The sequence below is a fragment of the Pyxicephalus adspersus genome, chromosome 4, assembly GCF_032062135.1.
Source record: "Pyxicephalus adspersus chromosome 4, UCB_Pads_2.0, whole genome shotgun sequence".
In the NCBI taxonomy this organism is placed as follows: domain Eukaryota; kingdom Metazoa; phylum Chordata; class Amphibia; order Anura; family Pyxicephalidae; genus Pyxicephalus; species Pyxicephalus adspersus.
Window position 1 is genome coordinate 38,635,968 of NC_092861.1, and position 24,046 is coordinate 38,660,013.

General features: G+C 39.4%; 1 protein-coding gene across 1 annotated transcript in view; it reads left to right on the plus strand.

The window, feature by feature from the left end:
* The first annotated feature begins 553 nt into the window (after nt 1-553).
* The window catches only part of LOC140330020 (phospholipid scramblase family member 5-like), a 37,681-nt gene continuing 14,188 nt past the window's right edge, over nt 554-24,046 (plus strand). Inside the window, exons 1-5 of the mRNA XM_072410385.1 lie at nt 554-584; nt 7,460-7,611; nt 8,510-8,552; nt 12,890-13,110; nt 22,468-22,629. Of these exons, the coding sequence (XP_072266486.1) occupies nt 554-584; nt 7,460-7,611; nt 8,510-8,552; nt 12,890-13,110; nt 22,468-22,629 (609 nt within the window). The remainder of the gene's footprint in view (nt 585-7,459; nt 7,612-8,509; nt 8,553-12,889; nt 13,111-22,467; nt 22,630-24,046) is intronic.

Consider the following 24,046-nt stretch of genomic DNA (forward strand, 5'->3'; position numbering starts at 1 on the left):
AAAAATCCTAAATTGTTTATATGTTATCCTAATAAAAGGATGGATGAAAGGAAGGAATCAGGAATAATTGGGCAGTCAAGGTAAGGTCTGGCAATAGAAATCAGCTTTTTTCAACTTTAGAGGCTGCAAGATAGAAGAGGGATGTTTATGTAATTCCTGTTTCTACCCCATGAAACTCTTCTATTATAGATGAGTGAATAATTGAGTCCAGAAGATCATATACAAAACAGCACGTTTGCATCATTTAGTAAAATATCATTTTTCTGCGCTCTAATTTATATTCCTGTGTGTACAATGTGTTCTGCTTTCGCCACAATACTTCCAGGGAATATTTCCTCTAATTGACTCATGTTCTATGAGCTGTAGTCACAATATACATGAGTTTGCAACATGAGATGGGAAAGTCGTTCCCTACCTGTTCCTGTGGAACATAACACCAGGTAGGAAGCCTGTGAAGTTGCTATACCTGCTGAGATCTGCCTTCCTTACAGCACAGAGAAGAAGCTATTGCTTTTAACCTAGCTGCCTTTGAAGAGGTGGCATAGGCACTTCCATGGCCTCCCAAGGTAAGTCAATAAACGATGGTTCTCATTTTTAGTTGCTGTTTATTATGTAGCTATATCATAAATCTAGATAATGTAATAAACAAGGACAATGATAAAGGGAACCTTGTTATTTTATTGCCACAAACTCATACACCATTGGAGATTGTTAGTACTTTGTATACCTGGTAAAAAGAAATATTATTAGTGTGTTCATATATTACCCTGCTATGCAACAGTATTCCTTTTTACATTTTGCAGTAGTAAGAATGTAACCATCAATAAATGTATTCTTTTTTTTCATTTCATGATATTTCATATCATATTGGTGTTTTTGTACAAGGAAAACTTTTTTTACCATGTGCAATAATACAAAGTAACCAATAGGAACCTATCATTATATTAGTGCCATTACTGCCATTTTATAACTGAAAATGAACTTCCATATAATTTTGTATGAATTTATATCACAATGATATACTTAAATATCTGTAATGCTAAGGCATTGTCTCACTGCTGGATCACATAATAAGTATGGGGCTTGCAAAGCATATTTTAAAAAGGTGAAGAATTTTCCTGAAAATGATGTTTGGCATAGGCGATGTCAACATAAAATAACTTTCATTTTAGGATTTTAGGTAAGTAGGATAAAACCTTTTTTTAAAATGAGAAAGAAAACATACACCAGCAGGTAAACCCTATAATTTCTAAATAATTTAGCAAGATTAGTTAGAAAATGTGTACCTTTCTCCAAACTCAAGAAAATAATGTTGCCTGACCACAATTTTTTCTCAAACTCATAGGGCAGTTGGAAGGTTTGACTTCATTATCAGCATTTGAGCAATCTCACTGTTGGAATATGCATCTATGTACCTGGAAAGTAATACATAGTTTGTCAGTAAAACTTTTTCACACACGTGCACAATAAGATATTGAAATATTACAAACTATGCACAGAATATCTTGGAAGAAGGCACCTTTTCATTTTGTTGGCAGTTAAAAAAAACAACACAGATACATAAAACAACATTACAGAATTACAGTAATTTTAGTAACATTATATTGCAGTATGGTAGGTGCAGCAACAAACGTGACATATGAAATCAGAGGGGGACATTTTTTTATCAGTTGTAAAAAAAATTGTCACACAATGACTTCCATGTGTACTACCAATCACAGCCTAAATCCCCAGACTATGTACTTCTGCTTTTAGCTGTGCTCCAGGTAATGCTCTTAGTAAGTGTAAAACTCCAACCAATGCAAAATCAGTAATACAGTGGAAGCTGATGATGTACTAAAACTGGATCTGCATTCCACAGGACTTTAGGATAGTAAACCTGTGCATGAGATCATTTAAATGTGTATATCCTATTTCATTCCAATTCATTCATTCCAAAAGTGGGTCTTTCGGTAAAGAGCAAGGTTATCTTACGTAATAATGCCTGTAGTAATGTAATAATCCCCTGCCCATCCATCGTTTAAAGCTTGCCTACCTGTCTTCTTCTGTCTCTTAAAACCCTCCCTACTTTCCACAATTCCATATCCCCCCTCCAATTCTGTGATTCTTCCCCCACCTCTTAGATTGTATGAGGATTGCTGCATAATTTTTTGGTGCTATATACATACCGTTTAATAATAATGCACTTAACTTGGAGGATTTTGTAAATCTTCTTACCTTAGTTTTTTCACCATGCAAAAGTTAAACCTTATAAAAAGGGTGACCTTTGTAAATGCCCTTGTTGGTATAATGGGCCATTGCCTACAAATGTCACCTCTAATGTTATTTTTGTGGTTGTATCCCAATAGAGAAATTTCTTCTTATGTACCCTTCTAAAGATACATAAGGAAATAACCCAAATATTCTCATAAATCTTGCTGATGCTGATAACTGGTTACCAGGACAATTACAGAAGTGAACTTCTCTAGCTGGGACAAGACAGCAAAAAGTTGGCATTCAGTCTAACTTCCTTTACCCTATCCAAAACTAAAATACATTTTTTAAAATGCCTATGTTTTAATCCCATACATTTACCAGAAGACAATAATTTTCATAATGGTGGACACACTTTTAGACACATAGTGCCATTAGGAAAATAAATGGTTGCAAGTGGTTACTATTTCATTTAAATGTAGATCATGGAGATCACATGGTGCAGATGACACCACTCAAAGAAAACATTAATTTTTAAAGAAAATTTAAAAAATATATAAATATTTACCTTTTCTTTATTTAAAGATATTTTTATTAGACCCTAATTAACTATTGTTTTTCTATTGTTTCCAGTTATATTTTTTATTTATCATTTTAATACACAAAATAAGCAAAAAAAACTAAAAAGAGTTTTTTTTTTATTCTCTATTTTTTGTGCAAAAAATATTACAGAGCAAATTACAGAGCAATAGAAAGCCACGTTTTGTTTGTCCTAGATATTCTTTTATGAAATGTAAAAGAGGTCTAAACGATAAAGTGTTATACAATACATCTCAGTATAACTATTTTTAAAATAATTTTGTTGTGCTATAAATGAAATAAAAGACTACAGAAAGCTGGACCTGTTAAAGAAATTTCAAAGTTCAAAGATTATAAAGTTAAACTTCTCATCTTCCTATTTTAAAACACTCTGGAGCAGTTCATTTCATTTAATTACCTCTCATATATAGCACAAAGGAATAGAGCTGTGAGACAATGCCAACGGTAAAACGGACTGGAGACTTATCAGTGTATAAATTATTTACACCATTCTTATACATATTTAAATAGAAGCTCAAAGAGGTTCTGGAAACTTTTTTTCAGGGTGGTCTGGCAGTAAACAATAGAAAGAAACAGTGGCAGCAGTGGCAGGAGGAAGTGATATGTAGCAGCTAGACTCCTTGTGATGTCAGACACTGAAGTGTTTGCTGTTCCATTATGTCTAATTAACACATAAGAGCCAATGTGCAGTAAAAGGCATTTACTGAACTCACTCATTTTCAGAACAGCTAAGCTTGAGAAGAGAAAAAAGAACTTCACAAAAGGCATTTCATTCACTCACATTAAGCGTGTCAGTACAGCAATTATCTATACTGATTAGTGGAAAGTAGGAGTTGTTGGCAACGTAATGGAAGCAAATGATAACAGAATTGACACTCCACTTCTAAAATAAAGAGGAAAAAAACAACAACACAATCTTATTGGAAATAATAGTGCTGTCAGCTATGGTTTGTTATGCACAAAATTGCTTGGAGCAATAAGAGTTGAAGAAATAAGCAAAAGGTCATTAGGGTTTTTAGACCTCAAGTATCTTTGCATTTGGTGAGCCACAAGTAGGCTTCATGCATTTTAGGGTTTGGAAGGTGGGAAAACATTTATATTTTCAAATCACAGTGTAGGGCAAATGTTCTATTAAAAGCTATAGTAGGTGGTGGATGACATATTTCTTTATAGACAATTGAGTAAAAGTGATTCATTCTCCTTGGAAGACAACATTTTTGGGGAGGATGTTTGGTACCAATAATTTGAACACATTGCACATGACCCAGGTACCTAGGATGTCTTCAGCCAAGACCCCCCCCCCCCTTTTACCCCTCCACCTATTACCATTAACCATTCCCCCATTCCCCGTAAATACCAAACCAAACACACACACACACACATATATATATATATATATATATATGTAATGTGCCTGGGCACACAAACCACAGCCAACTCCAGGAAGCAAGCTTTATTGCGGTCAGAAAACAAGCCAAAGGTCATTCACAGGTCAGTCCGATAAACATGGTACAGATGGATAAGGCAAAGGCAGGTCAGGAATATTCAAAGGTCAAGGCAGGCAGTAGGCAAGGGTAGTCAGAAACAATCCAAAGTCAGGGCAGGCAGAGTTCAGGCAGAATCAGATATCAGACCAGGTTGCTATTGGTAATGACACAACAGAAGTTAATACGATAACCAACACACATAGAACGCACCCAAGCACACTGTACACACAGTGGCTTATAGCGGGCAATGGTGTTCAGGAGAGGTGTTCCTTCCCGCCATTTAATTTAGGATAACTGGATTCAAACTAACTATGTCCCGCCCTGCAGCGAGGCAGCCGGGTGCCTCAGCCCCGGGGGGTACAAGGGGCATGCGTAGTAGCGCGCACCTCTTCCCACAGCACCTCTGGGATGTGCTATACCTTGAACGCCTGCAGTAGTGCTGAGAATGTGAACATCCCTGTCAACGTCCATAGGGACGCTGGAGATGCCGCCTGGCCGAACAGTAGTTCTGCCAGAACAGATCCCTCCGCCGACAGAGAAAGACAAAAACCAAGCAACAATATTTTTATCTTAGATCTAACTCTTTAATATCATACAATACAACACCATACAATTATAATATACCATTAAACATAACATCAATGCTAACAATAACCTTACAACTTAACATCCAGTACTCTCCTCAGGTTGCAGGTCCTCAAAGGTACTGCCCACTCCTCATACCACTTAAAATGTCACTGCCCATATTAATAATTTTGTTCCCAGCTGTAAATTCCACACACTGGCTCGAGAACGCCACTTCACTTGCAGCCTCCTCCATTCCCCCCATAAAGGGAACGGCCCATTACCATCAATCCTGAGATGGATCTCCCCACCTGACAAAACATAACTCTCAAGATGCCCCCTGAGGACCTAACTGCAACCCCTAAACAAAAAGGTAGGCTCACAATTTTTCTTTTTTCTAACTGCTGCCCACTTCCTGTCCCTACCCTTTTTTAACCCTTCCTATTCTCCAAGCCCCCAAAACAAACTTACCAATCATAAACCACTTCTAACCCCTCCCTCTCTTCTTAACCCTTCCTTGTCCTGATTGCACTAAGTCCCTAGTCATGAATTCCCCGTTTCACTCTTCCCTCGTCACTTCTGGCCTTACTTTAGCAATAATGCTACAACAGGTGTGATAGTGTTCATTACAGTGATATTATGGTTTTGATCACAATGACATAATACATTTTACCAAAGGCTTGAGGTAAGCCAGTTAGCGAGAGATTTACAAGAGCTGCCAATGGTAACTAGAGATGAGCAAGTTGAGAATGGGAATCTCTGCAGGAAGTGTAATGAAATTCTTCCAAATGGTAAATATTCCTGAAAAGTGTCCAAATAGAATGTACACAATTTTCACCCTGACATGTTTTCCATTAAACTCAATAGAAACCTTTGAAAATGCATGTGTTAACACCCACTGTTGAAAGGTTTTAAATGTGCTTCCTACAACATTTTATATCGTCGGCACACATCGGCGCACCTTGATGTGTTAACACCTGCGTCAAACACAATGACTTGGTAAATGTAGATATTAACCTGTCTCAGTCCCTTTGCTAAATGACAGTTCCTGCATAGCAGTAATTGCGTATGGAATCCTCAGAGACACAATGACCAAATTTAGCCATGACCTGATTTGGTTCTATTACTGCACCACATGGGATTTGTCATTTACATGTCTGGTTACAATTTAAGGTAGATCTTCATGCTGGTTATCAATTAAAAAAAAAACACTTATTACAGCTTTAACGCATGTTCTAAGCATGTTACTTAAAGGAGTTGTGTATTTTTAATGTTGTCCAAAAGCCAGGAAATGGGGAAAATGGTGCCCATGGCAGTATACAGCTACCCCTGACTTTTGACAATAGATTGCCTATTCACCTTTAACATAACAAATATACACGCCCCTTTTAAAATGCCACACCCATGTGCACACCCTAAAACTAATACTTTGTTGAAGCACCTTTTGATTTAATTACAGCCTTCAGTCTTTGTGGGTAGGAGTCTATCTGCGTGGCACATCTTGACTTGTAAATATTTGCTAACTCTTGCTTGCAAAAATCGCTACAAATCTGTCAGATTGCATAGGAAACTCTTGTGTACAGTACAAAAACATTACAAAACTCAAATTTTCTTTTGGTGGACCCATTATTTTGTAGGTTTGGATGTGTGTTTGCGATCATTATCGTGAGAAAAGGTGAAATTTCTCTTCAGCTTAAGCTTTCTAGCGGACGCCTAAAGGTTTTGGCCCAAAACGAACTGGTAATTGGAACTGTTGATAATTCCCTCAACCATGACTTAAGCCCCAGTTCCAGCAAAAGAAAAGCAACCCCAAAGCATATAAACCTGTTCCTAGATTCATCCTGTGCTTGACCCTCATTGCTGTATATCCCGCATGTACACTCAATTAGGTACTTCTGATCGCTATTCTTAGGAGTCTTTTGATGGAGATTACTCATGTGTTGAGATTTGATGGAGTTACTCATGTGTTGCTCATTGTTCTCCTTGCTCTGGAGTAAAAGCTGTGGCTGAGGATCTGCAGTACAAGAATCTACATTTCGTTAATGTGTGGTTCCTGCACTTTCCTGCTGCTTCTTGATCACCAGTCATATTATTACTAGTCTTTGGGGAAAGAGGGAAATTAGACACTTCTCTATCCGTTTTGATTATGAAGTTGCTCACTAGCTTAGTTTCTGTAGGGTTCCAGCGGCTTAGATACATCTGCTGTGTGTTTACATTACAGGGTTAGAAGGCTACCAAGATTCCGGTTTCATTCAAAAGTACAATGGATGTTTTGTGAAGTTTGTAAATTAATTTCCCACAATGTGCATAGATATAAAAGATAAAAGGCATGTTTTGCAGTGCTTTTACTGCTTGTTCAGAATATGTAAATACTTTGGTGTATATGATTTAGGCTTACTATAAAGATTATTTGCTGCTTAGAAAACGGCTTCTTTGGTTCAAAGGTGATGCTTAGAGTAAGGAAACCTCTTCCACATTCAACTTCTGCAGAAGCCCAGTTTATTTTATGTACCTGCTTTTTGCTATACCATAATCACATAAACAGAAGGACTTAAGATTTCAGTATACCAAAGTTTTAGTAAAATGGCAATGTTTTTTTTTAGATGCCAACAAAGATAATGATCTTCCAAATTATCTGCCTGGTACACCCCAGCAAGTAGTTCAGAATGAGCAGCTGGACTCTCCACCACCATGGAAAGCAACACCTGATACAAAGATTCCAGAATCCAGGTTCCTGGTACCACCAGGTCTAGAGCACCTGATCAAGGTAATTTTTTAAAACTAACAATAATGGAAACATTATATATAATATGATCATAACAAGAGCAGAAAATACCATAATTATGTAGATGATTCATTTATTTAAAAGCCAGTAAAGTATTAACTTTTTTTTAGTAATTATACCAGCACTAAAGTGCTGGTATAATTACTAAAAAACATACATATTGCTTTGCCAAAATCCTTAGCATACCAGATATCAGGAGTTAGGATGAGATGGGAGCACATGTGCTGAAACTTATTACCTGTATGGTTCAGTGTTGTACAGCTGATAGAAATCTGGCACTAGGTACTGGCACTAGGTATATTACAGAAAGGCCTCTTTCAAATGTAGGGTTTAAAACCACATGTTAGCAGCCATTGGGTGTCTCTCTTTGCAACCAGGAGCATTTTTTAGAGTAGTTTCATGAATGCTTTGTCTTGCAGTTGAGTGCAGTGCAGTACACTGCAAGGAATTATGTTATTTTCAGTTCCCTGGTAACAACCAAAACTGCAATGCAACCACATTCACTGACTGCGATTGGAACACTTCTACATTCAGATCAATGAAAGTGGATGGTTACTGTCTACATATTGCAACCAAGAACTATGCAACAAACCAGTGCAAACATAATTGCATTCAAATATTCATAAAATCGTTCCCTATCACCCCCATATGTTTAAAGGGAACAGTTGGGAGCACGGTCGAAAGTGCAATAAACTGCTGTGGTTTCCTGCACATCTTAAATTAGCCTTAGGGTATCATGTTTTCTTCTAAATATTGGCCTTACTGTCTGCTGTGAATATAAATAGGCCAAGCTTAGACTACATGGACAGTACTATATGTAATATATCATCTAACTATTATTTATGCAATATAAAGTTAATGTATGACTTGCTTGTTTTAGGTACAACAGATCATTGTACATCAACAAACAGAGTTGCTGGGAGGTAAGTAATATCAGAATTCCTGAGAATCATCACATTTCACCTAACACCCCAGGACAGCATTATGAGTGAATGGTATCTCCATTGGCTAAAAATTCACTGCCAAAGAGAGGTAGGGTACTGACCTCCCTTTAAAACATTTATTGCTTGTCTGTCTCTTATTTCAATACTTTGAGTCACTGACCTAGAACAGCCATGCAGATAAGAAAAACCGTCTCAAGTCAGCTTACTTATCCTTTTAGTATAGGTTCCCCTTAATGTTGACATACATAAGTTTTAGTAGTGAATCAGTAAAAAAAAATGCACACATCTCATTTGGAGAATCATAAAGAAAGCCCTGTGCACACAGAACCAGTAATTTGGGGGTTGTTGAAGTGCAAAAAAGTGAATTTGACCTTATCTCATAGCACCACCAGCTTGACATGAGAAATGTTGATACCAACCCTCATGCTTCTCAGTATTGAAAAGGGTCTCTATTGAATCCAAACAAATCCAAGGAAAGTCCCTATATAAGAAACAAATAAGACACAAATATGGTTCTTTTGTTGTGAAATGTGTGGCAAATCCAGCATGGAATGGATTTGACTGAATCTGTATAACCCTTCATTTTAGTAAAATAAATGACCATTTAGAACTTCACGTTATACTAAATAATCAGACATGCATGTTATGTCATATTAAGAAGTTACACTGTACATCAGAACAAAGAAAAATCTAGATTTTACAGCTGAATCTATTGATCAATAAAGCAGTAACATTTACTTCTAAATACTTTCCATTTCCATTTCTTCCTACTATTTAAAATGAATTCTATCTAGTTACCTCTCCATGAATCTCAAATTGGATTCAAATTAAAGCTTTTTGGATCACTACATCCTTCAGCATATAAAAGGAACTGTGACACTTATGATTCTTTTTATGATTTTCACTCCTACCACGGTACAAGTTGTATTTACAAGAAAACTGCCACCAATTAGCTACAAGAGGTTTGGAAAGAATTGGAAAAAGATAATGTACAGGAATGATGACAGTGAGATTTAACAAAAGGGCATTTTGTCTTGAATTCAATTAAGGCTTGAGTCTTAGTAGGAGACAAGTATTAAACAACATAGCTAAAGGACCCCACAGGAGAACAAGCCCAGCTTGCAACTGACTCCACGTGGATAATCTTGCCTATGGCTATACAAACTTCGATTCCTTTAGTGATTTCTTTTTTTTTTTATTTTTTTTTTTGCAATGACTGCAATATTTAATGGCTTGTACAAAAATATAAAGCACAAAATCAGGTTTCGAGTAGATTGGCGAGAGGAAAAAAAATATGTTCAAGCTTGATCGATCACTGTAGGATGCGTATTTTGTATTTATTTTATATTCACTTATGGATTCTGCAAGATTTGAACTGAGAAATACCCCTTAGGCTGATCTTTAATGCTCCACTCATCACCCCCATCTCTGTTTCAGTTTAGCTACATGCTATAGAGAATTTAAATATTGCTTCAGTAATTTACCCAATAGATTGGTATTAAATTACACAGTGATTGGAAGAACAGCACGCCTTAAACTTGTAGGTTAAAGCAATTACTAGCAATGAGGGCCAAATGTAAAGTTACAAGGTGCCTTTTTATGTTTGCAGATAATATCACTTAGCCAATGTGGCATATTGGTTTTTAACTGACTAACAAACCTATTTACAGTAGCTTTATCTGAATAATATTCTAATATTTAGTTTAGTTAGCCTACAAAAAACATGTTTTTTTAGATCCACAGTCAATATGGGGAAGTATAAATGACATCCTGTGTTGCCTTTCTAATAAAATTGGTGAAGCATAAAGACCAAATGTGTTTTGTTACATCTTAAAAAGTTCTACAAGCATACATTAAGGTATGGGCTTTCAGGTATCCATGTATTCTTACAACACATTAAAAGGGGTTTTAAACAAGCCCCTAATGACCTCTGTATGTATAGGTCCTGGTGAGCAAATAATCGTCGACATTAACAGTAGAGCAGTGGCCCTGGTTTATTAAAGTTCTCCAAGGCTGGAGAGGATACACTTTCCTGAGTGAAGCCGGGTGATCCAGCAAATCTGGGATGGATCTGGCCCAGAATTGAAAACATTTGCTAACAAAAAGCTAATGACTTTTAGGAATTCTATTCCAGGTTTGCTGGATCACCAAGCTTCACTGATGAAAAGGTATTCTCTCCAGCCTTAGAGAACTTTAATAAATCAAGGGCAGTGAATTCATTCTCATTTGTAGGATGATACCCCAGTAGAGGAGTATTTGGGTGTCCACATAACTGTCTGTTTGATGTTGGCATTAGCTCTTGGATGTCCATCAGAGGGTTCCTCTAAGAATTTAGAAAAGTGACGATAGCAGTGATGTCAGTGTGAGAAAGCTGTAGGAGACTTTGTAAGAGCAAGAACACCTGCAGAGTTACACCTACACCTGGAAATAATACTGTCAAGGTGTTATATACATATATATTCATTTTAGATAGCGTGGGAAAGGGTTAGGAATTCCACTGTATTTAATTGTATTTATATGTTGTCTAGGAGAGTTCCCTTTTTCCATAGGTCCTTGTCAGTGACAATCTTTTATCTAATCACCAGTTTTTGATAAAAAATCTTTTTCTTTCAAGTTAACATTGCCTGTGCAACTTGTTACGTCAGCAAGTTGCCATACATTCTGCCCAGGCAAGATTTCAGGAGGTATGTTTTTTGTACAAAACAACATTTGAAACAAAGTTATGTGGTGTGGAGAATTCTTGCTAGCATGTAGCATTATGCACGTGAATGCAAAAAAAGCATTACATAATTGATCATGTTTGAAAATCTCTGTCGGTTTATTATTATTTCTTTTCTTGTATGATAACAACAGTCTGCATCTAAGTACAACACAATCCACAGTATTTTACCTAAAAACAGTAAGGTCAGTTTCTTCTAAGCATCAGATCTATCTTTTTATGAGCATTCTAATGTTCTCTGTAGTCTTATCAAAACAAAAAGGTTTTCAATCACTACTAGTGAAATGGAAGAGAAGGTTACAGATTTTAAAATAGGGTCTCGGTTATGCCTAATGAAATATTAGCTGTGTGAAAATCAATTGAAAAAAGCAAAGAATATTTAGGCATTTGGTCCAAAAAACGTTTTATTGCATATTAATACTGGAATTTAGACTAGCAGTCGCAATAAGACAATGAATAAGCAGCAGGAGAGGTTATGAGTAACAGATTTATAGAATGAATAAGACTGATGGTGTATTGGCAAATGTGTGGCAGTGTGTCATTTAGGACAAATGCAACTGCACCAATGTGCACTAATTTAAATGACTGCAATCCAGCCATGTGAATCTGGCCTAAGGCTAGAAGGTCCTGCTAAGCAAGTGCTACTAAAACCTAGTTGACACAGACAGATCCACTGGTTGTTTTGTGCTTGCCTGACCAGTCCAATTAATATTCCAGTTGGTATTGAATCATTTAAAAGTCCCAAAGTACTGCACACAAGTTTAAAAGATTCTGCAATTCTGATAATTTTTCTCTGATAGAAACAATGGAAATTCCAGTCAAAATTCTGACCAGATGTACGTGATCATTCATACATGATACAACTTGTGTACTATCGATCCATATTTACAGTCTGTTGATGAATTCCCTTCAGATCACCTTTTAGATTGGACATCAGAATATTGGAAAGTGAAAATCTGCTTTTGTGTATTTGTCCTTATGGGTACAAGTATCTTATGGTAGGATTCTTACAAAATGTTAACAATTCTTTAAAACTGCTTACCGCCTATGAAGACTCCCTTCTTCTATCCCAGATAGAATATTTAAATGTAATTAAAATACTCAAAATTCATCTATTTATTTAAAATGATTGGTTTTTAATAAAAAAAAAACCTTATTATTTAAAGCCCAGTTCCTGTTGCACCTCCAGCATTCTGAATATTAGAGCTGTAGTTCTCTTTCCCTTCTGCATACTGTCATTTTCCCTTTCCACCTCTGCTCCTTAGCCAATCACAGAGCACCTTGTTTTCTGTATTGTATTCATGGATTAAAAGGTGCTCTATTATTGTTTTAGGAGAGGGATGAGGTGTGAAAATGACAGTATGCAACTGTATATACTAGAGCCTCAATGCTCATATCCAGAGCACTGGAAGTACAGCAGGAGCAGCAGAAACCTTTGTCTTTATTAGAACAGCACAGCATGTACATTGCTCTAAACATCTGAGGATGTAACTAATGCATTCAAAGAAATTCTTAAAAATAATAAAAAAGCTGGACTTGTGCCTATTGTTTTACGGGATTGCCATTAACCTGTACAACTTTGTTTTTGTTGACCTAGTATTCCTTGGCACTGAAAAGAGCAACAAGTATGAAATAAAGGATATCTTTGGACAAAGAATTTACTTTGCAAGAGAAGAAAACATCTACCTTAACAAAAACTTGTGTGGCCCAGTGCGGCCTTTCAAAATGCACATTTCTAATAATGCTGGCCGGGAAGTTATCACAGTTATTAGACCCCTGAGATGCATTACTTGCTGCTTTCCCTGCTATTTGCAAGAGGTCAGTGAAGTTGTGGTGATTCCGCTTATTATTACAGCAGTTTTTTGATGAGCAGTGCATGTTCTTCGCTAAAACTGATTTTTTTTCTTCTTTCAATGGGGATAAAAATGCATTGGCATAAGTTTTAGATGAAGAGGGTGATAATACATAATTCTTTTGCAAATGTCATATTGACTTTTAGAATATAAAAATGACAGTAATGATCAGACTGTGCTGTCCTATTGAAGAAACTCGTAAAATGTGAACCATATAGGTCACTTTATAAAATGCACGACAGGACAGATAACATCAAATAGTTATTAGCATTTGTTGACATTTTATATTAGGAGATGTTTACTTCTTAGACCTTGATTGTAGAGGTAATGTTTCTATGCAAATGTTTGCATTGCAACAGAGCATACTACCATGTATAGAGTCATTATCAGCACACAAATAAAGAGACGCTGTCATTTCTTTGAGAGCAACTAAATGAAAGAAAACATCTTATAATTTTCCATCTTGATTTTGATCCCAGTGATTTCTGTAGCATTAAAGAAATAATCAATATAAAGATATTATAAAAAAAATAATATAATTACATTCACACGTCCAGAAGTATCAGATTTAGGTGGCCCCCACTACTCTCCTACATTACTACAAAATGCAGAAACAGGTGAGTTTTAAGTGTTTGTTTTGCCGAGACTTGCTCATTGTCTTTATTATTATGGTTAAAAATATAAAATTGTTTTTACTGGGGGAGTGGCTTGGTGGGCGCGTGAGATGGCTGCCTAAATCTGGAGCTCTGTCGGCGCCAGCCACTATCCGCAGCATCCAGGCTCCATCCTACACTGTATATGGACAGAGTGTGCAGGGCTAGAGTGGGGAAGCTTCCCCCTACTTCCGCATCTCAGCATTTCACTGACCAGCCGTCCATACGGGATTATATCCGCGAGTCCTCTCCAGGCTCCATACCAGCTTCCAAGATGGCGCCGGCCCCTTTCCCTCACACGTGGCAGCGGGACAGAGGAGATCAGTACACAGACACAGCAGGCTCCTGCACACAGGCAGACTCTTACCTTCTCCAGCGGAGTGAAGCCTCCTCCCCTGCTCAAAGGGCACCAGGCTCTCCAGAGCCCCTGAACTCCTTTACTTCAGAACTGGTGAGTCCTGGAGAATCTATTACAGGGTCTCCCTCCTCTGCAGCTTCCTCACCTGCACCTCCTGCAGGGCCCTCTTCTCTGCAACCCACTCCACTAGATGAGAGGACCCCAGAAGTGTTTAAGCAACGAGTTACTTTTACAGCACAGACCACCCCTGTTCATGGCTCCTGCGGCTCCCCCACCACGGGCCCCCCTTCTATGCTAAAGTGGTCTCCTCTCAGGCAGGGTCCCTGACAGGTCCTAGGGGGAATGGGAACTCTGCTCATGTTGCCCCGGAGACTTTAACTTCTGGACTCTGCACAGTGGGGAAGACTCCCCTAGGTGATGCCTCTCCTCTATCCTGGCAACAGTACATGCAACTTCTACCCACTAAAGCGGATTTTCAAAGTCTGCTGGCTGAAGTTCAAGCAACCTGTCGTTCGGAGATTGGTGCTCTGTGTACAGATTTGCAGTCCCTTGGGGGTAGAGTGGACAGCTTGGAAGATACTGTCCAGCAAACTAAGGGGGATATTGCAGCCCTTGCTCATAAGTCTATTGATAGTTCCCAAATGATCAGAGAACTTTACCGCCTATTTGAAGATTTGGATAACAGGAGCCGCAGAAATAACATTGGAGTTCAAGGCCTACCGGAGGCCACTCGAGATCCAGATTTGAAATGAGTTCTTCAGACCTTTTTTAGTCGTATACTAGGGCGCTCCTCTCCTCGGGAAATCAAGATTACCAGAGCCTTTAGGGCCTCCAGGCAACCAGGCACTGCCTCCAGAATGCGTGATCTATCTGATGGATGCGGATCTAAAAGATGAAATCATGGCAACAGCCAGGAATATGCGTAACCTCGAATTTGATGGTGCACCTCTTCAGCTATTTCAAGATCTCTCATGGCACACCCTACAACAGCGCAGATCTCTGCAACCACTCCTGACTACGCTTCGGGACAACCGTATACTGTACAGATGGGGTTTCCTCTTTCAGCCTCTCAGCTCGCAGGGATGGTAGGACCTCCACCCTTTGCTACCCAGAAGATGTTTCCACCTTTTGTAGGGACTTGGGTATTGATTGCCCGAAACTCCCAGGCTGGGAGCCGGAGGAACCCCCCCATCAGCGCTCACCGCCATGGCAAGCAGTGCAGCATTAAAGGCGCCCTGGCCGCAGGTCCCAGGACCCTTCATCACTTCCGGATCAACCCAGTGGTTCGGGTCGCTGAAGCTGCTCTCAGGGGCTGGCTACCCTCTTCTTTGAAGACTTATGTTTGACTATTGATATGCTTGGTGTTACGCTTGTTCTACCTTGGATGGTGTGCGGGATCTCCCGGCATGTGGTCCAAGGCTGCCCACCTTTTGCCTTCAAGTTATTGACTATAGTATTGTTCTTGCTATGTGTGATGTGCTAGATTGGATGCTTGGTTTCTATAATGGCCTCTGGGGGGTCCGGGGCTCAGTCCAGTCTTTGCTGGGCGGGGCAGCGGGCTCTCCCTGACGCTGAAACTATGTATGTGGTCGGTGCCGGTTGTTCCAGTAATGATCTGGTTACGGTTTTTGGATCTCTCTCTGGCGCCCCCTTGGGCCCACTGCCCCCTTGGGGGGATGTGCTCACCCACCAATGATTGTTTTTCCTTGGCGCCCCTTCGGGGTTGCTGGAGGCCGGCGGGTGACAGGTCCTCCTTGGCCGCAGTTAGGCGGCTTACAACCTTCTGGTTTGTCTTTCCTGTCTGGTTTGTTTTGTACCCCCCCCCCCTTCCTGCACCCCCTTAGTCCCCTTTTGTTATTTGTTTTGTCATGAAGTGTGGCCCTTTCTGTGCTCTATCTTGGCCGGCTTGGGAGGCAACAATGCTGCTGTGCGCTGGGTTTTTTTTTTCTGTGGATGCTTCACTGATTGCAGGTCCACTTCTATATTGCTATGGCTACTAGAGTTTTGTCTTTAAATGTTAAGGGGTTGAACTCTATCACCAAATGGAGATTGGCCTTGAGAGAGTTTAAACGACTTGCCCCTGAGGTCATCTTCCTCCAAGAGACCCATTTTGATGGTACTGGTTCCTTTAATTTTGCTTCTAAACTTTATCCCCAGAGTTTTATGGCTAACTCACCCACCAGGAAAAGAGCTCGTGTGGCGATACTTCTGAAATCCTCCTTTAAATTTACTGTGTCGACTACGGTTACAGACCCCGAGGGTAGATATCTCATCCTGCATGGCACTCTTCAAGGGGTCCCCCTCACACTCTGTAACCTTTATTCTCCAAATACAGGTCAGACTCTGTTTCTCTCTAAAACACTGTCACATCTCGAGAAATTTGACCATACCTTTCTAGTGGTTGGAGGAGATTTTAATCTAGCATTTTCCCCTACACAAGATAGACTCGCCCTTCATGACGCCTCTCCTCCTTCACAGGTGTCACAACAATCTCGAGCTTTCAGACAATTGATAAGCAAACACAAACTCTATGATAATTGGCGGATTCATCACCCCACGGGTAAACAGTAATCTTTCTACTCGCCCCCTCACTGTACACACTCCCGCATTGATTACATTTTTACTAATCTCCCATTGCTGCGGAATAGTGTGTCAGTGGAGATTCATTCTATTACTTGGTCTGACCCTGCTCCGCTCACGCTGGATGTCATGTTCTCCCTTGCTACTGTTAGGATCTGCCATTGGAGGATGAATGACTTCCTCCTCAAAAATACGAGCACCAAATCAGCACTTACACAAAGGGTGCAACAATATTTTCAAGAAAATAAAGGGATCAGTGGCACATGAATCCACTGTATGGGAGGCCCATAAGGCGGTGTTCCGAGGACACTGTATATCTTTAGGTTCCCGCCTTAGGCGAGATTCCAACCTCCAGCGCACTGTCGCTGCACAGGCCCTCCATGTAGCTGAGGCAAAGTATGCTCAAAAACCTACTCTGGGTCTCTTGCGGGAGATTACTACTCTTAGGTCTAAATTGCGGCCCCTGGAATTAGGAAAAGTTTGTTGGATGATGCAGAGGACCCACCAGCTATATTATCATAAGGGCAATAAGGCTGATACATTGCTTGCCCGTAAATTGAGAGATATGCAGACTGGCTCTTCTCCCCTAGCCGTGAATGATGAGAGGGAGGTGGTGACATATGACCCCTCCAAAATTGCCTGAAGTTTTGAGACTTATTATACCGATCTCTATGGATCGGTTCATCAGACTCAATGCTCCCTAGGGAGGAACTTGCCGCCAAAAATTTCTTCTTATTTGGAGGGATTGGACCTCTCACAGCTAAAGCCCGAGTATTTAGAGCTGCTGAACAGCCCCATTACTGAGGAGGAGATTAGCAAAACTATTCATGGGCTGCCGCCGGCCAAAGCCCCGGGCCCGGATGGCTTGCCCTATGTATATTATAAGACTCTACTCCTGGAGCTTTTACCACACCTCCTAACTCTATATAATGACTTTCTGAAGGGTAAACCAATCCCTCCGTCCATGCTGACCTCCCATATTACTGTTGTTCCTAAACATGGGAAGGACCCAATGGAATGCTCTAGCTTTAGGCCTATAGCGCTTTTAAATTCAGATCTGAAGATTTTTACAAAAATTTTGGCTGCAAGGTTGTCAAAATTCCTCCCCTCTCATCCACAGGGACCAAACAGGTTGTATACCCTACCACCATGCTAGCGATAATACAAGAAGGGTGATAGACGTCATAGATATTATAAATAAGCGAAAGCTGGCCTCTTTGGTACTTAGTTTAGATGCCGAAAAGGCGTTTGACCGCCTTAGTTGGCCTTTTATGTTTTCTGTCCTGCATAAAATGTGATTTGCGGGGCCCTTTGTCAAAGCGATCAAGGCATTGTACAAATCCCCTTCAGCCTCGGTTAAACTGCCTCACGCCTCATCTGCCGCATTCGCCATTAAAAATGGCACCCGGCAGGGGTGCCCTTTGTCCCCCCTCTTGTTTGCCCTTTGTATTGAACCCTTGGCGATCTCTATAAGATCCAACCCGAATATCCAGGGGGTCCGATTGGGGGGAAGCTCCTATAAAGTATCCCTGTATGCGGATGATGTTCTTTTAACCCTGACCCAACTAAATATATCCCTCCCTAATTTATGTAAGGAATTACATGCCTATGGTGAGGTATCAGGATATAAAATTATTGCTTCAAAAACCTCTTCATATACCGACCCCTCAGTTATTAGCCCTCCAGAACTCTCATTCCTTCCTGTGGAAGACCCATTCACTTAAATATCTAGGTGTCCAGATTACCTCTATCTACACCCAACTCTATTCACATAACTTTCCACCTTTATTCAAGGAACTGCAATCTCTTTTATGACAATGGAGAAACCACCAGCTGTCCTCACTGGGACGTATTGCATCGTTGAAAATGATGCTCCTTCCTAAACTACTTTATCTGTTTGAAACTTTACCAGTCCGAGTCCCCCCCCCCAAGCACTGAAAAATATGCAAGCAGCTTTTTTGAATTTTATTTGGGCGCACAAACGGCATAGATTAGCTATGACGGTAGTATGTACCCCCAGAATAATGGGGGGCCCGGGGGCCCCAGATTTATACAATTACTATTTGGCGGCTCATCTACGATATCTGCCGCTGTGGACTGTACTTTACTCTCCCACAGTGTGTAGAGAAATTGAGGAGGCTTGGATAGCTCCCATACACCCTAATGTTATGCTCTGGGGCTCCTCCCTGCTCCTGGCGGGTAAGGACTTGCTGGCCCCAATGATGTTCACAAGAACTATTTGGCGGAGTTGCAGACATAAATACAGCCTTCTATTGGAACCCTCTAGCTTGACATCTGTAATTCACAACCCTCAGATTCCTGATAGTTTGCAGGGGGTGATGTCAGGTCCCTGGGGAGTTAGGGGTTTATTTCAAATTAGACATCTGCTACACCTGGTGGAGAAGCGACTGCTTACCTTTCATGAACTAAGCGAGAGGGTGGAGCTCCCACGTACATCTTTCTATGCTTATCTGCAAATTAGGCATTATATCTGGTCCCTTCAGCCCTCGGCCAGGTTTCTGACTATGACTCCTTTTGAGAGGTTGTGTGCACAGGGGCCGTACACCAAAGGAGTTGTTTCTTCTATATACAGTCTACTGCAAGTTTCCATATATGAGCAAGTGGGAGGAAGTTCTAAACCGAACGCTAGGTTGGAAATATGGGAAGCAGCGAACAAAAGTTCTATATGTACGCTCATTATTTTGTGACATAAAAGAATATATTAGCACATGCTAGTTATATTAACCCTCACAGGTTTTTCAGCCAACCTATCATGACAATAGTTTAGCATGGTCATCCCAGCTTTCTGATCATGGTTTTTTTAGCTTCCCACTCATGCAGTTATGAATTGTACACTGATGTTTAGCTGGTTCCTGTCTTACGAAGGCCCCCCCCCCACTACTGCTCTGTATCCAGGAGATACGTCTTACGAAGTATCTCACGGCTCTTATCAGGGATACTGTAGTTAAATTTGAGGCAACATGGGACGTCTGGGACCGTTACTATGCCCCGCTGCTGATATGACCCCCCATTCCTCTGGTGCTCTATTTTTCTTATGACTAAATGCCATGTCCTGCCCTATGTCTTGGCCACACTTTCCCCCTCCACCTATCCCTGCCCTTTTGACCATTGAGCTGGCCCATTATTTTGTGACATAAAAGAATATATTAGCACATGCTAGTTATATTAACCCTCACAGGTTTTTCAGCCAACCTATCATGACAATATTTTAGCATGGTCATCCCAGCTTTCTGATCATGGTTTTTTTAGCTTCCCACTCATGCAGTTATGAATTGTACACTGATGTTTAGCTGGTTCCTGTCTATATTGTCCCTGCATTGTGTGCATGTGTCTATATGACTAAGGAAAGCATTTTAGATATTCTTCTTCTTTAGGTATGAGGAAATGTAAAACATGTAATTATCTTAAGAGGAAACATTGTAACAAGGTAATACACAAATCATTCAAAAACATTACTGGATTGCCTATGGATGGTATTATTACTTTTTTTTTGTAAAAATGCTCCCCTAATACTGACATAGCATACCCCTGCTTTCCCCCCAAACCACAGGGACCTCATCTTCACAGCCTGTTCCCCTAAAATTCCTGTGTAACAATTTGACTATCAATCACTATCACCGCTAGTGATAGAAAAAAAAGTCAAAGCCACTAAAAAAGCTGAATTGTTACTGTAACATTCAACTATAAGATTTTTCTATTTGAATTTGACTTGCCCAAACGTGCACTGCTAATCCGTACACTCTAATAACCTCTCCATGTACATATGTCGTTAGGTACCTTTATAGACTGTACAGTCATATGTTTGATGAAGTCATTGGCTTATTCTTTATCATTGCATTATAATTGCACACAAGTTTCGTTTTGCAGTTTGACAATGTAATTTATGCCTGCAGTCTAATTTGGGAGCTATATATTAAAGTACATTTCCTTTGTTGTTCTTTTAATGCCAAGAGCTTTGCTGTGTTGGACCCTGTTGTGCAGTACTGAATGTATCGGAGATAAATTCAAATGTCATATCCCCATTAGAATAGTTAGCTTTGCAAAATATTTTAGACCACAGAAGCTGAATTCTGCCCTTTTGCAAAGGCCAAGTCAATGAAATAACTGTACTTTGTGTCTGAAATAATTTGTACAATCATTCTTTGCTGTCTCCAAAAATAAAGCTACAGGCATTGGTAGAAGAAAGATAATTGTCTAATGCAGAGTTTGATCTAGTTATTGGTTTCTGTTTGAAGAATATAAGTAGTTTAATTTTTCTTTACCCGTTTTCCATTTTTAAAGTACAACTATTGTCAATTGATAGGCATTAGAACAAGATTTCTTTGCTGTCTGTCTAGGGGGACTTCTTTCTTTGCCCCAATGATATCAGTCCTGTCATTTGGGGTCTGCATTGGGGAAGAATTTGTCACTGGAGTCTGTACTGGGGGAATCAATCACTGATGTGAAATTTGTATTTTGGGGAATCTGTTACTGGTACTGGGGTCTGTTATTGCTGGGGAGTGTTTGTCACTGGGGGGTCAGCACCAATGAGGTCTGCAATAAGGCCAGTCGGTAGGGGTCTGTTACTAATTCCTGTCAATGGGGTCTGTATCATGGTCTGCTTGTAGGTATGTAATTCAGTATGCCTGGGGGCTGTACTGGGGGTATGCACTGGACATTTTTTACTGGGGGCTGCATTTGGGGTCTGTTATTGAAGTAATACACCCTTTTTTTCCCTTGAAAGTTGGCGGGTCATCTTCCCAATGTTTGTCTCAGTATAAAACTGGATTTGGTCTGTGTTAATCATGCAGTTTAGCCTAATTGTTTATTTTCTTTCATATTTTCCTGGAATTTACCAGCCTACAAACAAACCTAATTCATGTTTAAAGGTTATAACTACAGGTATCAGAAACCAAACATACTGTAGATGTTGATGTGGCCTTGCTCAATTACCTTCAATTTATTGTAAAGAAACCAGGAGATGTAAAACAAGTGAATGTATAATACATCAACTAATAATTTTTAATTTTAAGCAACCCAAGTAGCTGAGCTTGACCTGGTGAACTGGTATTGTAGTCCCTGTTTAGAAGGTCTGATGTGTGAGGCAGCAAAAGAAGCCAATCAGTGCATATGCAGAAAAGGCTTTACTTATAAAGCAGTGAATCTGATGGCAGAATAAAGTACTGTGGGTGTCTCTAAACCTCAACTGACTATTGTAACATTATTTTGTTTTATCTTTTATTAAAATATTGATTTTTATCTTGTTAAATGGTTTTAAGTAGATTTGTTCTTAGATAAGTAAAGAAACTCTGTGAATCCGAATGTTGTATCAGTGTTCATTTTTTAATAATAGAGCATATATGCATAAATCAGTAGCACCTCAAATGAGTGCTTTAAACAGAAATTTGTATGTGCGAAGTATGTGCCTGCCACTTCCATTCAAATGTGCTGAGCTTTCTGTGATGAAATTTTCCCGCACAATTAAACACTTGTGATGATTTTTGACACATCAAGAATAAATTATAGCTTTCTTTGTTTTATAATGGACATATCTCAGGGGATGGCTATTGTGGAATGATTTGTTTTGACAACCAAATCAACATGACGATATTTCTTGGTGCAATGCTAATTTGAAAGGTATTCAAAGTTACCGTTTCAGATGCACTTTTCATTTAGACATTCTTGATTTAGTGTATGTTGAAACTACAAGCTAATTCTATTTTAATTTTAGCTGGAAGTACAAGCTCCTCCAGGTACAACCGTTGGCTTTATTGTCCAGAAATGGGATCCGCTTTTGCCAAAGTTCACAATTCAGAATGAGAGCAAAGAAGACGTACTAATGATTATTGGTCCATATTTAACATTCAGCTGCTTAGGTGATGTGGATTTTGAGGTATGACTCATTATACTTTTATCCTGGTCTGTGCATGAAGAGAAAAGGAAAGATGAAAAGGGAACACCTAGGGATTGACTTTTGTTCATACTGAAAGCCAGCACATATTGTTGGCATCCCGTGGCTCTCCATCTGTTATGGAACCACAAGCTCTTGTGGCTGGCAAGGAACGCTGGAATTAGGAGTTCCATAACACATAAAAAAGGAAAGGCAGTCTAAATTCTAGAAACTGGCCCCTATATTTTCAAAAACAAAAGATGAAAAGAAGATGTCCATCGTACCCATAGCCACCACATGTTTGCTTTCTGAAACTTGCATACCAAGTTTTTTTTTTTTTTTTGATGCCATATAAAATAATGAATGATACTCATACATTAGGTTTATCAGCGAAACAGAAGGACAAACATACAAGTTATTGTTTTACTGCAGCCCTCTAGAAAGATGGACATTCTATCATATTCCATGGGTGGGAGCACAGTATTGTACAATTACCAGTTTTCCAGACTGGTGACTGAAGAGGTATTTTTTAACTATGTCCAGGTTAGTGTTCATCAAGGCAGACTACAGAGGGGGAGATGAATAAAATTTATTGAGCTTTATGCTTTTTTTCACAACACATTTGGATATTTGCATTGCATTGTCTTTAATGAAAAGGTGTAAATAAGACCTGTATTACCTTTATTTGATGCAGCATGATACAATGATTTGTAATGCGTTATCGTTTCTATGGTATTCATTGGATCATTGGTTTAGTATATTGGGGTACCATTTCAAAAGAATGGTGCTACAATACACCGCAGTATGTTCATTGCCACACAATTTGGTATGCGGCATTAAAATGTACACTTTGCTGCACATTACTACAGTGCAAAAATGTAAATTTGCTCCTAAGGTTATGCCTGTATACACTAATAGAAATATATGCAAAAATATCTCTTCTGCTACATTACTTTTCCTTTATATCTAGTTGTACTGTCACATCCTTTGTGCTTTAGATAAAATAGAGCCTGATGGAACAATAAAGCTGTCCTAAACTCAAAGTTTTTACTTTTCATAAAAAGGTTAGACAAGAATTTATTATAAAGTAAAAACAATCTCCTTTTTTCCTTTTTTTTTAATGCAACACCCTTTTTTTTAAAAGGGTAATGCCAATCTTGGCCATGTGCAGAAGAAGCATTTTCCTTTACTAAGCGTAAAGAGATGTGGCTTACTTTTTTTCCCCTTTTAGCGGGCTACGTTACACACCTGCATAGTGCAAGATCAGGTGACGTAGCCAGAAGAAGGAAGAAGACTGAAGATGGCGGTGCCCGGCACTTTAGCTGGAGCGAAGAGGAATTCCAGGACGGCGCGGGACACGATCGAGGAAAGGTCGAGGGATCTGTGGAATTAAAAGTAAATGTGATTTTTTTTTTTTTTT